The 17,843-nt window shown below is 40.6% G+C and overlaps 1 protein-coding gene across 2 annotated transcripts in view; it reads right to left on the bottom strand.

Annotated features, from left to right (window-relative positions):
• Window positions 1-4,711: 4,711 nt before the first annotated feature.
• The window catches only part of PCGF6 (polycomb group ring finger 6), a 362,217-nt gene continuing 349,085 nt past the window's right edge, over window positions 4,712-17,843 (bottom strand). For both annotated transcript variants that reach the window (XM_044056567.1, XM_044056568.1), the window contains exon 10: window positions 4,712-5,883. In XM_044056567.1, the coding sequence (XP_043912502.1) occupies window positions 5,827-5,883 (57 nt within the window). In that variant the 3' untranslated portion in view covers window positions 4,712-5,826. The remainder of the gene's footprint in view (window positions 5,884-17,843) is intronic.

The following is a 17,843-nucleotide window of genomic DNA, read 5'->3' as shown; positions in this document are numbered from 1 at the left end:
TTTAATCCTAAAGGGACAATCCCAGGAGTTCTTTTGGGGGATGGAGACCCTGATGCTGCCAGGGATTCATTGTCAGTACCAGAAGATGTATCCTCAATAGATGAGGTAGTATCAGTATTATGTTTGCGCAAAATAGACCTAGGTCTCTTCCTTTTCATAGTGGAAGAAGGGGGGTTGTTGAACCTCACATGTTTGGTCTGGTATGTAAAAGGATTCCCATGGGAATAGTCCTCCTGGTCCCTAGAGAATTTTTTCATTTTCCTTGACCTTAGCTCAGCATGAAATTTTTTAAGATCCAAAGCTACTTTATTAAGCCTGCCCTCAAATGAAGGTTCATGTTCAAAAAATTTCAATTTGTCTGCTAAAGCAGTGATTTCTGCCAACCCACTATCAATCGCACGATTGTGGAACTTGTATAATTCCACAACAAAGGCCATGGTGGCTTCTTGTTGTATTTTTAACCATTGTTTGGTCAACTCCTCATCCGCATTGTTTACATGAGGAATAGTGCGTATACGTAGCCCCCTAGGGGTTATATTTGCGGCCTGATAGGCCTTAAAAAGTTTGCTGTGCCACACATTTGCTCGCAATGATCTAAGCTGCCTGTTTAGATCATCAGTTAAGTTTTGGCATGATGCCTCTGGGCTGATTGAATCTATAGGCTCAGTGCTCCCATTGTTAGAAGGACCCAAACCAAAAACCCCCAGATCCTCTCTATCCGCAACCAAACCAGAAATAAGATTAGATAAATCCATTGTTATAATAACAATCTGTGATGATAATACCAGAAATTTTGTTTTAGAAAGCTGTCAATAATGGTTACTGATACAAAAACCACGGCAGCTAAAGATAAAAGGCGTAATGGACAATAACAGCAAAAAACATCCCACCTAATAGATAAGGAAAGGCTGCGTCCATGCCTAAAAGACCAGATAAGTAATGTCCTCAAAAAGTGATTTGCATAAAAAGATACGAATTAGAACTGAGAAGCATAAAAATATATTTGGCGGGGCTGGACAAGAGATCACAACAGAGGCAGAAATCAAAAGAAAAAAATATATATGTGATGCTGAGCCAAGATCAAGAAAATGACAACCAGATCCAGTATGCAAGTAACACTAATCCCCAGGGATCAGGAGAAGAACCCAATCCTAATGCCAGACCACTAAATAAACTGAGTATTTTTATTTATTTATTTATTTTATTTATCATTTGTTGACCGGGAAAGTCCGACTAGGTTCCACAGAGCCTGTTTTCAGCAGAGGCCCGGGGAGAAATGCTCCAGATGCATGTCTTTGAAAGTATTGCTACTGGTATCCATAGAGAGACAAGAAAAATCATTCTATAGAATTCAAAAACTTGATATCCCATACCCATATATATAAAGTTGGAATAACATTATATAGATATGTACATAAAAAGTAATACCTAAAACAACTGGAATGTAATAAACGTGTGCTTAGATATTATTGTAGACAAAATGTCAAATGTGTAAAATTTACACATAAGTTAAAATTTGGTGTATATATCCATGGGCAGAGAATACCTAACTTAGATAATAATGGTAAATATAAGAGAGTGGCAATTGAATAATAATCTAATGCAGGCCCATGTTAAACCACATTTGAAATATATCAAGACAATGCAAAAAATATCAGGTCATACATTAAAGAGTATGATGGAAGTCCTAAGCAACCATCAAATGTACCCTGAATAAGCTAAAGTTCAAGAAGTATAAATTATAATCTAAGATAGATACATGTCCTTACAAAAAAAATTTTTTGGTCTGTTAGACAATGGTAATACTCAATAATGTCACCTACAAGTAACACGTGCCTGATTATAACAGATGAAGTAAACTCACCACAATAAATAGGTCAAAACACACATGTCCACATAGCAATAGTAATACAGAATATAAATACTATCTAACACCAAAAATCAATAGTGTAGCACACAATGTAGACCAGATACATACAAGTAAATGTTCCTAGGTATGTAGTCCAAACATGAGAGGCAAAAAAATGACTGTATAGTCTGTAATGGTCTATAAACAAAAGAACATCACAAACTGTATTGATATAGTTTAGAACCAACCTCCACTAAACCCCAAAGTTGTATAATATAATAACGCTCCATGAAGGGCTGAAAATCAGAGTATATAATCCTAAATTTATAGTCCAAACAAAAAAAAAAGACAAATTGCTGAATGATCTATAACAATCTATACTCAGAAAATGTCACAAACTGTAGTGGCGTAGTTCAGGACCGACCTCCACTAAAGCCCAAAGATATATATTGTAATGTCGCTCCGTGAAGGGCTGATAGTCCATCAAAATGGTAGTTACAATCCAAACTATATATATATATATATATATATATACTCAAAAAAATGTCACAAACTGTAGTGGCGTAGTTCAGGACCGACCTCCACTGAAGCCCAAAGATGTATATTATAATATCACTCCGTGAAGGGCTAATAGTCCATCAAAATGGTAGTTGCAATCCAAAAAGAAGTTAGAAAGGCATACTCCAAAAAGTAAAGCAAACCAAATACCAAAGTTCCTCAGAGTAGCGTCGCACTTGAAACACCCAAAAAAACTTTAAATTAGAGTACAAAAGTACAAAAAATGAAATTTTAGATATAATCACGTACTTCTTCCCAGATTGATGACAGAGGTAAAAAAAACGAGTCGCCTGTTGGTAAATGATCAAAACAGTGAAACAAGCAACGTGCTGCAATTGCGTGATACAACACACACATCCACTAAGGCAGAAATGCTGGTATAGACAAACTGACAGTCAAAAGATAATTCCATACCAACTCTTGATAGCGTCAAACCAGCAGCACCGATGATGTTATAAACCGACAAACCAAGTCCTCCAAAATGGCATGGTTACGTTGCAAAAGCAAGTTGGTGTCCAAAAATATATGAAAAGACATACACTATAGTAAACTGGGGGTAAATGTTGGTATATCCAGTGGACAAAAACTATAAAGAGTCCACCAATGGAGTAAAAACAAAAAATCCAAAAGGAGTGCTGCAACGAATCCTTAGACATGATACCACAGGAAGGGGACAAAAAAGTCTAGACAAGTATACCAGACGCAACAAACACACACACAACACTTGAAAAGACACTCTCAAAGTTACTACAATAAAACAAAACAAAATTCCACACACATACTCTACTGAATGGAACCTGTGCAAACCTACTATAAATGGGGGGGGGGGGGGGTAAAGGCCTAACCAATTTAAAGGTGGAAAAGAGTAAGGAAAACTATTAATAAAGGGAGGGAAGACTAGTCGAAAGACTACTAGCACTACTAGAAAGGATCTAAGGGAAAAATATCTGTCAAAACTAACTATAAATATAAAAAATCTTAAATACGACCTGGAGCCGGTGAAAACGCAACCTCGTAGCTGAAGCGGCAAAAGAGATCTGGGTATATGACGCCTAGCATTATGGGACATAGCATAGCCTCGAGCCGGTAAAAATAGCTCTCGAGCTCTAGCATTAGGCCGAGTTGGTGCCGAGGTTCGGCTCCGAACCCGTCCAGCAAGAATGAAGGCGAGATTGACAACTTAACATCGATGTTTCTTCTCTTCAAAGCAAACTGTCATCCTTTCACTTATCTCAGGTATACTCAAGTTCTCAGAAATGACCAACACAATCAGGAAAGACTGAGTAATCATAGAACATGGCCTGCTACTTTAGTTTTAATGTCATATTAAAAAGGAAGGCCAAAGAAAATGATTTTTAAAATTATATTTTCCAGACAAGATTCATAAGAAAAATACATAAATAAACATGTAAAACAATTTACACATCTTCCACAAACACTGACAGAAACCCAAATGTTTCTTGACCTTTTAACTGTCTGTTCAGAAAACTCTATGATTTTACAGACCACACTACAAGAGACCGTGAACTTTTTAAACCTCAAAACTAACGTGACTACGAGACTGTCCTTCATAAATTAGGTCTTGAGAAATAGTTCTAAAGTTTTGAAATGTTTACAAAAATCAGAACTGCAGTTGTAAGGCATAGATCCAATTTTCTCACAGTTGCAATTTTTCAAAGGACACAACAAACAGCTGAATCATTTAGTGCAGAACCATTACTTAAATGATCCATTGTAATTACTACTGAAGAAAAGGCTCTCACAAAATTAAGCACCTGGCATTTTATTACTGAGAGCTGGGAGTATGTACAGCCAGAGTCTTAGTACCAATGGCTGTGTCGAGAGACAGCTCCTCACAGAGGTTGCATGTAAAGACTCCAACATCCATCCAATGCTCTGAAGTCACATCAGAGTCTTACAGCAACCTTTATGAAGAGCTGCTACTATATTTAGAGTTTACTAGGTAAGCAAGGAAGGGAACTAGACTAGCAGGCCTTTCTTCCATATTACACACACCTACTTATTAACAATCCAGAGCTACCAGTCCACCTACCACTTCTCCACTGGAAGGAAAATGGTAACCTCTAAGGAAACCCAAGTTCATACAGGCACAAAATGCAGATTCTACACAGATGGCACCTTAGTATAGAACCAAATTGAAGCTTTTGCTGTGGTGTGAAAAGTAGACCACTACTGCTGAAAAAAACTTCAAGACAGGGAGCAACCTGACAGGCTAGGACACCCAATCAGTTATGGATAAGGAAAGTAAAAATAAGAAAAAAAATCATATAGTGCACACCAGTATACAGTGTAATCATTTATTTTGTTTTATCATAGCTACATAATTGAATCATGTACAGCTGGTTCCTCAGCTTTAAACTTCTTTCTGCCTCTCCCTGTCTGTTTTTTTCCCATACACAGCCATCAGTCACTATTGCAAAGTTGTGCATGAACAGACAGAATGTGATTAAACTGGTTAACTTGCATACAGCAAGTAAACAGTCATAACGTCAGGTTTTCAAATCAATACACATATGTCAATAGTGAAAGGGTCACAACATGCCAAACATGTTAGTTCATGTATTCCTGTTAAGCAAAGATGGCCAACTTTAACATGTACGAAACTGTGGCATTTCAGAGCCAGTGTGAAACAAAATTATGGAAAATGCTTTTCAGATGAGAAAGATATTAGCAGGCATCTACACCCCTTCAAAAATGTGTACGAGCATAGACTGAAATGTTCAATGACTGTTAAATCCATCTATTCATGTCTCCATGGATTACACAAAATTGGGAAGTGCATCATATAAAATCCAAAAAAAAAAAACAAAATAAATGTAAAGCTTTCTGAGCTGATCATACAGATACTATCTTAATATGACTGTAAATGTCTGTGTAAACTTACAGTCAAGCTCCCAATGACCTTTTTTTTCATATTTACACAAAGAAACCTGAGATTCCTCCTTGAGTTGCAGTCCGTAAGCAGCACACAAAAGTATTCCACAGGACGTCTTCCCACACTCTTGCTAATGAAAGAGGGAACACAGTCTTCACTTCATGTGAAACAGTCTGAGCTGTAAGAGACTGCTGCCTACTGACTCGCTGTACACAGGCAAGCATAACTACATTACCTGTTTCTGCCTGTAGCTGACTGCATGCTCAGAATGCTCACTTTGTCGTACTCTCCCGAATGCATCACAGATGAACATTCACATCATGATGAAACTAAAGTGCAGTGGTCTTCTTTGGTCCTTCAGTCAGCAAGCACATTAGTTGTGAAGGTCTTCAAGTCAGCCACATAAAATGTGCAAAATGATAAAGAACCCTAATTTTCAGGCAGCTGGTTAAAAAATACTCCTCTTAAAGAGACGACAGTGGTGATGTACACATTTTATGGCTTCTTCTTCGGCTGTTCTTCTCTATGTCAATGATACATGTGACAATACCAGTCCATAATGCAGTACTAGCAACCCATCCTGTTAGAAGAAAAAAGTGTTACTAGATAAACATGGAAGTCAATGCAACAACAAAAACAACATTCTGTGCTTCATACAAAGTACCAAGCAACCATGAACAAAATGTGGCAAAAAACAAAACAACAAAAAATCCCAATTTGAATAAATAGTAGCACATTACTGCCTCAGATTATCAACTTCAACAAAGTTGGTCATTTATTTATTTATTTTTTACTATTTCACATTGGAATAGTAATTGCTTCATTTACTGAAATAATGACCTCAATGGATAACACAGCATGACTATTGTGCAAAATGAGGGTTGCCCAGACACTTACACAACACTTACCCTTTAAAGATTACGAAAAACTGGTTTGAAGAAAGAATGGACCAAAAGCAAGACCTTGAACTCAGTTTCTTCAACAAGGTTTTTAAGATTGCTCCTAATTATAACAAGGAATCCATGAAAATGCAACTTGTATTCAAACTGTAGGCCAAGTGGGGACAAGGATGAGGAAAATAATTTTTGTTTTTGATTTTTGCTCTTATGGAGGTATCTTTCACGCTTCAGGCAGACAAAGAAAAAGAATTTCCCAAAACAGCCATGCAACAAACCAGAGGTTAAAAAAAAAAAAAAAAAAAAAAAAATCTTCAGAAGAAACTAAGAGGTATGATCTCACGGTCTCAGCTGACTGGACCCTCTTGGATAGGTCCATGGTTGGTTACTGCTTCTATACCAGTCAGAATTCTGCATTTTTAGCAAAATCCCATGCTTATGGACATTAGCACATTTGGCCAGTAAGGTACTGACTGACCATGAGTGCACTCATCTGAGGAGCAGATCATCGCCCCTTTGCTACTAGCAAATGCCCTCCACTAATCAAAAACTTATGTAGATCTGACACCACATTAAACAAATGTAAGAATACACACTTAGCCTATTCACAGGAAATGCCAGCAGTACAGATTGATGGAAAAAACAGAAGAGGAATGGGCAGGAGTACATTCCAAACATACACATATCTTGAAGGTTAACCGAAATTAAAAAGCTGTGGGAGAGTACTCTCCAAAACTGGAAATGTCCGAATAACAGGATCACTGCTGCAGGTCATTCATAATGAATGACCACTCAACCACAAATATACAGCTTTGAACTCTTGTGGCCAACTTTCAAGAAAAACTGCAAATTTCCAAATAAGGTGCAAAACTCTCTTACACTAAGAACATCAACCCAAAAGCTGCTGCAAAAAGAAGAGCAATCTGACACATCTTCAGTTCTATTTTATAACAGGAACTTGTCAACGAATGTGTCTGAACCCCTAGCCTTAACTAGCACAAGAGACATTAGTAGATAATTCAAAGGACAAGAGCGGCACATCACATAAACTAATCACCCGGTATATCTCTCCAACATAACACACAAAAAGAAGCAAAAATAAAAATCCCCATCACTCAAAAATGTATTCACCAATGACACATATCTGGTAGTCCCCAAGCACTGTGCAGAACATACAGAATGCATCCGAGAAAAAAAAGCAGCAAAAAGGGATTCCTGTTGCTAAAAGAATCCTACTGCTCGATCTTATATGGTTATAGCAAATACCTCAGACAACTGAGTTATGCTTATTAAAAGAATCCATCACTGGTGCAATTCATTATTTATAAGAAACTACCAAACACGTATAAAGTACCTTACCCCAGTCATGGGTACAGAGCTACAGCAGGACTTTTTTTTTTTTTTTTTTTTTTGTATAAAAGTAAGCTTTCTCTTTGAAGCAGTAAGCATAGGTGTTATACTACCCAAATGAAAAATGAGGAGAAAAGAGTAATTACAGAAATATCAGTCTTAGGAATGACAGCAATGTAGAAGTGGAATGCAATACACAAACACACAAAGCCATGAAGCAGTCAAAAAAGTAATATCAAAAGCAAAGGAAACAAGCAGCCAAAAACAGAAGCAAACACACAGAAGGCAGTCAGGCAGAAATAAAAACAAAGATCGGACCAAAAGAAAACTAAGGGGGGGGAAAAAAGGACAAGGTGAATGACAAGTCCAGAGGTGCTGAAATCATAGACCAAAGGATGAAAAATCCAACTCTATATGGGGGGGAGGGGTGCAGGAAAAGACCAAAGAACATTAGGATCAACTCAACAAGGAAACCCAGGAGAAAAGAGATGTTCAAAGGCAGCAACAAGGGGAAAAGAGGTGGGACGAAACCAAAAAAAAAACAGAAGGCAAACACAGACTGAAAGTGGTAACCTGGAATATGGGGATAACGTTGCACCAAACCAAAAGGAAAAGTATACAGCAGAATAAGTAGGATGGCAAGGGGATGAGGTACTACTTCAAGAGACCAAATTAAAGGTAAAAAGGGAGAGAAGATCATTAGTGCAAAGGGGAAAAACAATGCAGTAAAAAAATGGGGGGACTGAATGGGTGCAGAAAAGGAGGAAAGAGAGGTGAATCATTTGCCAATGAGAATAAATGGAAACAGGTGGACAAAAACATTGATATAAAGTACTTTTCCAGCTGGTTCTTGGGGAATGGAATCAGATAAAAAAGGCTGGAATGAAAATCATTAGAGGGAAGTTCAAAGTCACACTAGATCCTAAGAAAGACCAGCTCTTTGGCAAAAGACAGTACAGCTTAAAGATAAAGAGACTAAAAAAAGTAACTTGAAAGTAGTGTGAAATACATATGGAGGGAAAGATGCACTGAAAAGGAGAGAGTGCACAGTAGTAGAAACTGCTTGATTCAAGTCAGTAGACTAGAAGGAATACTACAGAAACAGGGAATTCTGAAAAGGGTGGAGAGACTAAATATAGGACTTGCACATCAGACCATATAGTGGTAGCAATGCCAATATGGACAGAAAGAGAAGGAGTGGGCATGGAATGGAGCTGGGCAAGCTGCATATGGAAATAGGAAAGGAAACAACAATTACAAAAAACTGATAGAGGTGACCATGAATGTGAGCACAAAAGACAGAAATAAAGTACTGATGGGATGTAATCAAATTAACAGGAGAAAATTCATAGGATAGGATGAGATGGGTTGTAAAGGAGGAAACAGTAAAACTGGAAGGAAAATGAAGCAAGATACAAGGAAATTATGGTAAAAAAGGTATAGACAAAGAAGCACTAAAACAGAAAAAGCAGCAACAAAAGATGAACTAGAAAGAAAAGTAACAGCAGCAGTGGAAATACAGAAATGGTACTAGAAGGGCTACCAGTGGGTAACTGGGGAGGAAAGGGGGAAACGTCTAGCAAGAAAGTATAAAAAAGGTGACGAGAGGTACCAAAAGCATTAGGAGAAAAAAGGGACAGAGCCTAGAGGAGGACATTGGTGTTAGGGAAACCTTTAAGGAACACTACCAGCAAGTATACAGTGCATATAAAAAGGAAGTCCACTGGAAAACTGCAGACAGAAGGGGGTACAAGAAAGAAAGAATATATATAGAGAGAAAATAAATGCAAAACTTGTGATGGAGAAGATCAAAGAGGCAGTGATGGCAATAAAAGACTGAAAGGAAGGGGCCCCAGATGGACATCCTGCAGAGTTCTACAAGTCAAGAAAACAAGCAATATGGGCAGTTAGAAATGATGAGTATGAAACGATAAGTGAAACTGGGGAAATACCACAATGAAAACAGCAAAAGTGGTAGTGATCCCAAAGGGGGGGACCCCACAGGATGGAAGTACGACATTACAGATAATTCTCCTTAAAAAACACAGATATTAAAGTAATGGTAAAAGTGCTAGCAAGGAAAAGTACAGTTGTGTACACTTACCATAAATGTAGATGTTCGAGTGTATTCACTGTTGCAGTCATTACATCTGGGTTATCTGCTTGCAGGTAGCCCTCAGTCAGCCTGATTATCAAACTCTTGGGTCCTGCGTCGGTTGCTGTCTCATCTTCCATGACGTCAGGTAGTCAGGGGTATAAAGCATGCAGCTGACACCATTACATCAGTTTTTCTTGCCCCAGATGTCAGGTGCCCCCATAATGGGAAGCAATTAAACCTGTAGTTACACCTCCAACAAAAAGCAAATACACCAGAAAGCTTAAGTATAGTAAACAAGAATAGAGGTATAGCCAATAGAAGTCAGGGGGCTGGAGGGAGGGTAATCAGGACTGCAACAGTGAACACACTCAAACATCTACATTTATAGTAAGTGTACACAACTGTACTATGTTCTTCGTGTTTCACTGTTGCAGTCATTACATTTGGGTAGGTTTCCAAAGCTAAAGAAGGGAGGAGGCAGTTATTGAGCATTAGGAGTAGCTATTAGGCCCTGCAAGACTGCAGTGGCAAAACCAGCTCTGGATTTAGAAAAAACTGGCAAGTGGTAATGCTTAACGAAGGTATGTACAGAACTCCAGGTAGCAGCTCCTAGGATGTCCCTGGTAGGAACACCTCTGAGAAAGGCTGTAGACGTAGATGCAGCCCTGGTGGAATGGGATCTTATCCCCTGTGAGGTAGGTTTTCCATGGTGCTTATAGCAGAAAAGAATGCAATGACCTATCCACTTAGAAATGGTTTGCTTTGAAATGGCCTTCCCCTCTGCCCCTGCAGCAAAGGCAACTAGCAGCTGTTCAGACTTCCTGACAGGCTTGGTCCTGTCCAAGTAAAATCTAAGTTGTCTGTGCACATCCAAGGAGTGCTGTATTCGTCCCCCTTTGTTATGTGGATTAGAAAAGAAGGTTGGCAAATGAATGGACTGATTAAGGGCCACACTGGATACCACCTTGGGCATAAAGGAAGGATTGGTCCTGAGGGACATCCTGTCCACATGAAAGATGATGAGAGTCTCCAATGCCATGAGGGCCTGTAATTCAGACACCCTTCTAGCTGAAGTGATGGCTAGGAGGAAGGCTGTTTTCCAAGAAAGGGATTTCAACTCCGCAATTGCAGCTGGCTCAAAAGGAGGTAGAGTGAGTTTTTCCAATAAAAAGTTAAGGTCCCAGGCAGGAGTAGGAGCTCTCCTGGGTGGTCTCAAATTTTTGGCCCCTCTGAGGAATTGTTTCAGTACGAGGTGGGAGAAGAGGGGTGGCTCAGTATTATAATGTGCTGAAATGGCTGGGACATGAATTTTAATGGAAGAGAAGGAAAGGCCCTTGTGAAGCATCTCTGTTAAGTATTGAAGAATATGGGGTAAATTGGGCATTGTAGTGCCCATCCCCTGAGTCTGGCTCCAGGAACGGAATCTTTTCCACTTTTCAACATAGGATTTTCTAGTACTAGGCCTCCTTGCCTCCAGGATGACATCCAGCACTTGTTTGCTGAAGGATGGTATAGAAGAACTCAGGTAATTAGCTAGGCTGCCAGGTTCAGGGTTTGAAGCTGGGGGTACAGAATTGGTCCTCCTGCTGGGACAGTAGGGAAGGAGTCTGAGGCAGGTGCCATGGTGCCAGTAGTGACATACTGCGCAAGAGGGGGTACCAGTGTTGGCGTGGCCAGTCTGGTGCAATGAGTATTGTCCTTGGTTTATCCTGTTTGATCTTTAGTAAAACTTTCGAGAGGAGAGGCAGAGGGGGAAAGGCATAAACTGAGAGGCTTTCCCAGGTAAAGGACAGGGCATCCACTTTCCAAGCTTGTCTGTAGGGAGTCATTGTGCAGAATTTGTCCAAATGGTAGTTCTGAGGAGAGGCAAACAGGTCTATTTCTGGGCTCCCCCATTTGTTTCTCAGAATGTTGAATATCTTTGCCTCCAGTTTCCACTCGTGTGGGTCCATGAAATTTCTGCTTAGGTCATCTGCCAGTTTATTTAGCTTGCCTGGCAGTAATTGAGCTTGTAGATGCACTTGGTAGCTCAAGGCTGTGTTCCACAGAGCCATGGCTAGTCTGCAGAGGTTGTAAGAGTGAGTCCCCCCCCCTGCCTGTTTATGTACGACATAATAGTGGTGTTGTCAGTCTTTACCAATAATTGTCCTGTAAGAATGTGGTCCTTGAAGGCTGTCAGAGAATTCTGTACAGCTAACATTTCTTTTTGATTTTTATGCAGGTGCATTTGACTCTGGTTCCATTTGCCCTGAATGCACTGCCCTGCCAAGTGAGGCCCCCCCATGCATAGTCTGATGTGTCTGTTAGGGTTTGGGCGGCAGGGGGTAGAGTGAATGGCAGTCCCTTGTTGTGGTGGCAGGCCTCTGCCCACCAATGGAACTCTGTCTTTATACAAGGAAGGCTGGGAATCATTGATTCTAGGTCTTGAGAATGTTGATACCATTGTAGTTTCCTCATATGCAGTCTTGCATATGGAATTAGTAAAATGCAAGAGGCCATGAACCCCAGGGCTTGCAGTATTTTCCTTGCAGATAGCTAGGTCTTTGTGGCAAGTAGTTTGAAGTAGGCTGTCAAACTTGTTTCTCTGGCGTGAGGTAGGCCATCTGGGAAGTTGTATTCAAGCTTGCTCCCAGGAATACAATTTGTTGGCAGGGTACTAGGTGAGATTTCTTTTCGTTTATGGTGTACCCTAGTGAGGTTAGCAGTTTCTTTACAAATGCCAGATGATTTAACAGTATGTCCTGGCTTTCTGTCTGAATTAGACAATCGTCCAGGTATGGGTATATTTTAATATTTCTTTGCCTGCAGAATACAATGACTAGAGCTAGGCACTCTGTGAATACCCTGGACACAGTAGATAAACCAAAGGGCAGTGCAGAGAACTGGTAATGGGTGCAGCCTGCTCTGAAGCATAGGTATTTTCTGCAAGATTCCCTTATTGGGATGTGTAGGTAAGCTTCCTTTAAATCCAATGTTGCCAACCAGGCATTTTTGCCTAGCATGGGAAGCAGATGATGAAGAGTTAGCATTTTGAATTTTGGGATTACCAAAAAAGGTGTTTAGGATAGACAAGTCCAGGATAGGGAGTCAGGTATTGTCTTTTCTGGGTACCAGGAAAAGTCTTGAGTAAAAACCTTGTCCCCATTCCTCTTCTGGGACAGACTGAATAGCCCTAATACTTAGAAGACTGAGAACCTGCTGTTGAGCCTCTGCCCACTAATTTGGGGATGGTAAGGAGTGGAAGTGGAATCTGTATCCTTGGGAAACTACATTTAGAACCCATTTGGCTTGGGTAATGAGTACCCAATTTTTTGCATGCAGGGCGATCTTTCCCCCTAAAGGAACAGTCAGTTGAGCAGGGCTTGGAAGGTTTAAGGTTAAGTCATTGTGACAGTCTACTATAGGGGGGTGCTTTACCACTTCCAGCTTTGGAAGAGGGAGCCCCCCCCCCCCACTGCTTAGGCCTGTGAGTACCTTGAAACTGAAGCCTGGGTGGTCTGCTGGTCCTGGGTTTGGACTGAGAAGGCCTGGAAAAGACAGGAAAGGGCAAATTCTTAGAAAGCCTGCGCCTACTAAATCTGGGAGGCTGTACTTGCAGGAAATCTTTAACAGTTTGCATAGATTTAGCTTCTTCCTCCATCTTTTTTAAGTACTACTTCTGCTTTGTTACCAAACAGGCGGTCTTGGTTTAAGGGAGCAACCAGTAATTTAGCTTGAACATGATCTGGTAAAGTTTGCTCCTTAAGCCAAGCATGCCTTCTAAGTACAGACAACAGTCCTGCAAGATGCCTATAAGGAATCAAAACCACAATGCAAAGTATGTTTACCAACTTGTTCCAGCAGAATGCATTAAATCATGTAATTCTTTATTTTCAGCACAGTCAGGAATCAACATAATTTTCTGTTTAAGTAATCCAATAATATGCTGCTGATACTTTAACATATGAAACTGGCAGTTTAAGGCCCTAATGGCCAAAGTAGCAGAACTGTATACCTTCTTACGCCATCTATCCAGGGCCCCAGAATCTCTATCAGAGGGGGTAGGGTTTTTGGCAGTAGTAGCCTTAATGCCTTTGGATCCCTGTGAAATGGTCTCTGGATCCACAATAGGATTCTTAAAGAGGAACTTGTGAGAGTCAGGTACTCTGTAATACCAGTCAGGTTTCTTGGGAGCTGGAGGTAAAGTGTCTGGGGCCAGGCAGATTCCATGAAGGCATCATCTACAATGTCCAGTACAGGAGGGAATAGCTAAAGGCCTGTGTTGAGGTAGGAGTAAGAATTCCCTAAGCCTCTTTTTAGAGTTAGAGTAATCCTGGTTTTCCCAGCAGAAATGCTCCTTAAGAGTATGCAAAGTTTCACCAAAAGAGAAATCTTCTGGAGGGGAAGCAGAGGGAATGGAGTCCTCTGCATCACAATCCTCATAAGTAGATAAAGGCAAATCCTGGTCATCAGAAGAAACAGAAATATCAGAATCCTGATCCGAAGAATCAGAAGGAAAATCAGTTCTAGGTCTCTTAGAGGGAGAAGGGCGGCTTCCCCTGATAAGGTCTTCAGAAATTCTTATAATTTGTTTTTTAGGCATAGGAGCTTGACCATGCGGTCTCTGGGTCAGTTTTCTAGGTGTGGATCAAGTTTTAGGACTTGAAGAAGATGGCGTCAGTTTGATATGCAAGTCAGTAGGCCTGAATACACCCTTAGAAGCCGGTGCCTGCACAGCGGCTCCGGACCCATCCAAGGAAGAGACATCCGCAGGTTCCATAGTCGAAGAAGCATTTCGCGGCATACCAGTCTCCGAATGGGTCCTGCAAATCTGAAGTAGCAGGTATCAGGGGGCTGCGAAAGCGCCTCACTGAGTACCTGCGAACTGGCGACTAGCTTAACGGAAGTGTCGTCGGCAGTTTTGGACCTATGTGGTCTTTTTCTTTAACTTTTTTTGGAATGTCGGTAGTCGAATGGCTTACCGAAGCCATTTCTGGATAATTGAACTGAGTACCAAAATAGCTAGATGCAAAAATTAACCGACGACAGATAGTTCGAGGATTGAATAAGGCACAAAACCAACAGCGAGGGAGTAGTGATTTGGGCCTAACCAAGGAATGCAGTACGAATGAAAATATTTATGAGGTATTTGCTTTCCACACGAAATACAATTGTTAACTTTTACTGACATCAGTTTAGAGCAAGAAAAAGGATCCCCAACGGGGTACTTAGCTTTTTCGAAGACTTCGGATCTGAAACTTGAAAAAAATTTCAGGAGTCGGCCAACCGGCACTTGCGAACTGCTTCTGCTTCGGGCACCGCATGGCAAGAATAACTGATGTAGTGGCGTCGGTTGCATGCTTTATACCCCTGACTACCTGACGTCATGGAAGATGAGACAGCAACTGACGCAGGACCCAAGATTTTGATAGTCAGGCCGACTGAGGGCTACCTGCAAGCAGAAAACCCAAATGTAATGACTGCAACAGTGAAACATGAAGAACATCTGGATGAGGCTGCGCTGAGAATACAGGAGGGGCAGAATGGTTTTGTAAAAGGAAGGGAAGAAATAAATTTGTAGGCCCTATCAAAATCTATGGACAGGGAAGAGAAAAAGGAGGAAACACAAGAAGGGATGGTCGTTCCTGACCTACAACAAGCCTCTGATACCAACAGACAAGATTGCCTCAAAGAAATACTAGAAAAAAAAAAGGACAAGGTGGGGGACTGTAGGACTGATAAGGACGATTTATAATGAGCCCGTGAGGTAATGATAAAATGAGGGTGTTTCCAAAGTATTACAAGTTGGGAGGAGGAGCAGAAACGGGTGTCCTCTCTTCAAGGGGCTCTTCACGCTAATTATAGAAGAGCTGGCAATGGAAGTGAAGAAGTTAACACAACTGGAGGGAAGAAACCATGTTCAACAGTGATCGACATGGCTATGAAATGATGGAATTAATGATTAAGCATAACAGAGAAATGGAGTCCTTACATGCAGAAATTAAACAGCTGGACAATATTATAACACACGACCATTCGTTCAATAAGTGTGAGAAGAAATTTCAAGCAACATTTTTCCGATATAGACAATATTTGTGTTACAATACAGCAATGAAAAAAAAAAAAAACTTGAGCATGATAGACAGGTTTATTTATAACACAAGGCCCCCAAAAGGACAACAAAGTAAGGTCAGTACTGAGAACAATAACAATCAACCCCCAGTAAGTCAAATACAGAAGAAGATGAGGAATGTATGGCTAATGAATACCCTTTGGGGCAGAATGTACCCCTACGGAGATCCGAGAGAATACAGAAGTAGAGTTCCAACAATTATCACCCTGACAGACATCCATCAAACTCCAGGTACAAATAATTTCTAATGCAGCTAATGATTATACAATTTATAATTATAGTATGATTGAAATTAATCCTGAACATGCACAATTATTTAGCAAAGGGTTAACTCAAGATGGGCAGCTAGTGTAAAAGTACAGTTTTGTACCTACCATAAATGTAGATGTTCGAAGATCCACATTGCTGCAGTCCTTACATATGGGTAGTCCGCTGTCCTCGGTCGGCCCGAATATCAAAGTATTAGGCTGACGTCGGTCAAGGCGCTTAAGACTGACATCAGGACGTCAGGGTACAAATGCGCATGACCGACGTCATATCCTCAGTCTTTTCTTGCCCCAGATGTCAGAAGACCCTAAAAAGAAAGGCCAAAACCAAAAGACAGCAAAAAACAACCAACCACCCTTGCACTAATCATATGTACAATATATACAATATCCACAATATTCACAACCCAAACCACACAACCGCCTCTAACTACAGACGGGAAGGAGGAGGGTAAATTGGACTGCAGCAATGTGGATCTTCGAACATCTACATTTATGGTAGGTACAAAATTGTACTATGTTCTTCATCTCACATTGCTGCAGTCCTTACATATGGGTAGAATCCCAAAGCAGAGGAAAGGGAGGATGGCAAAACTATAAAGCATTAGGAGCTGCCAAAATGCCCTGTAAAATTGCAGTGGCAAAACCAGCCCTAGATTTAGAGTAAAGTGGAAGGTGGTAATGCTTAGAGAAAGTATGCACTGAACTCCAAGTAGCTGCCTCCAAAATATCTTTAATTGCCACCCCCCTTAAAAAAGCTGTAGAAGTGGCAGTAGCCCTAGTGGAATGAGGCCTAATCCCAGCTGGAATCTCCTTACCATGATGGGAATAACAGAAAGCAATACAAAACCCAATCCACTTAGAAATAGTTTGTTTTGAAACAGGCTTGCCCTGAGAACCCAAAGCAAATGAAACAAATAACTGCTGAGACTGCCTGAACCCTTTAGTTCTGCTCAAATAATATCGCAACTGCCTGTGTATATCCAAAGTGTGCAAAATCTTTTCCCCTTTATTTTGGGGGTTTGCATAAAAGTAGGCAAATGAATAGTTTGGTTTAAAGCCACACTAGAAACCACTTTAGGCATAAAGGAAGGATTAGTACGAAAGATACCCTATCCTTATGGAAAATTAAGAAAGGCTCAACCGCCATAAGGGCCTGTAATTCAGAAACCCTTCTCGCAGAGGTAATGGCCAACAAAAAAGCAGTCTTCCATGATAAATATTTCAACTCGGCAGTAGCTGCAGGCTCAAAAGGTTGTAGAGTGAGTTTCTCCAACACAAAATTGAGATCCCAAGCAGGAGTAGGAGCTCTACGTGGGGGTCTTATATTCTTTGCCCCTCTAAGGGATTGCTTAAACAAAGGATGAGAAAACAATGGTGGGTCACAGTCATAGTGAGCAGAAATTGCTGCAGCATGAACCTTAATAGAGGAGAAGGACAAACCTTTGTCCAGTAACTCAGTAAGATATTGAAGAGCCACACTTAAATTAGGCTTAGAAACATCAAATTCCTTTGCTGTACTCCAAAATAAAAATCTCCTCCATTTATCTGCGTACACTTTCCTTGTACTAGGCCTTCTGGCCTCCAAAATAACATTCAAAACTTGCTGTGGAAGCTGAGACCCTCCAGGGTTTAAAACAGAATATGCCAGGCTGTTAGATGTAGAGAGTGAAGTTTGACATTGAGTAAATGACTGTTCTCCTGAGACAGCAGGTGTGGAATCGAAGGCAAAGGCCATGGAGGCTCCCGTATCAGACTTCTCAGTAATGGGTACCAGTGCTGTCGAGGCCGATCTGGAGCTATTAAAATCATCTTTGG

This window comes from Protopterus annectens, chromosome 14.part0, assembly GCF_019279795.1.
Source record: "Protopterus annectens isolate FY-2018-M chromosome 14.part0, PAN1.0, whole genome shotgun sequence".
NCBI lineage: Eukaryota > Metazoa > Chordata > Ceratodontiformes > Protopteridae > Protopterus > Protopterus annectens.
Note: the sequence above shows the minus strand (reverse complement) of the source record. Positions and strands in the feature narration are given on the sequence as shown.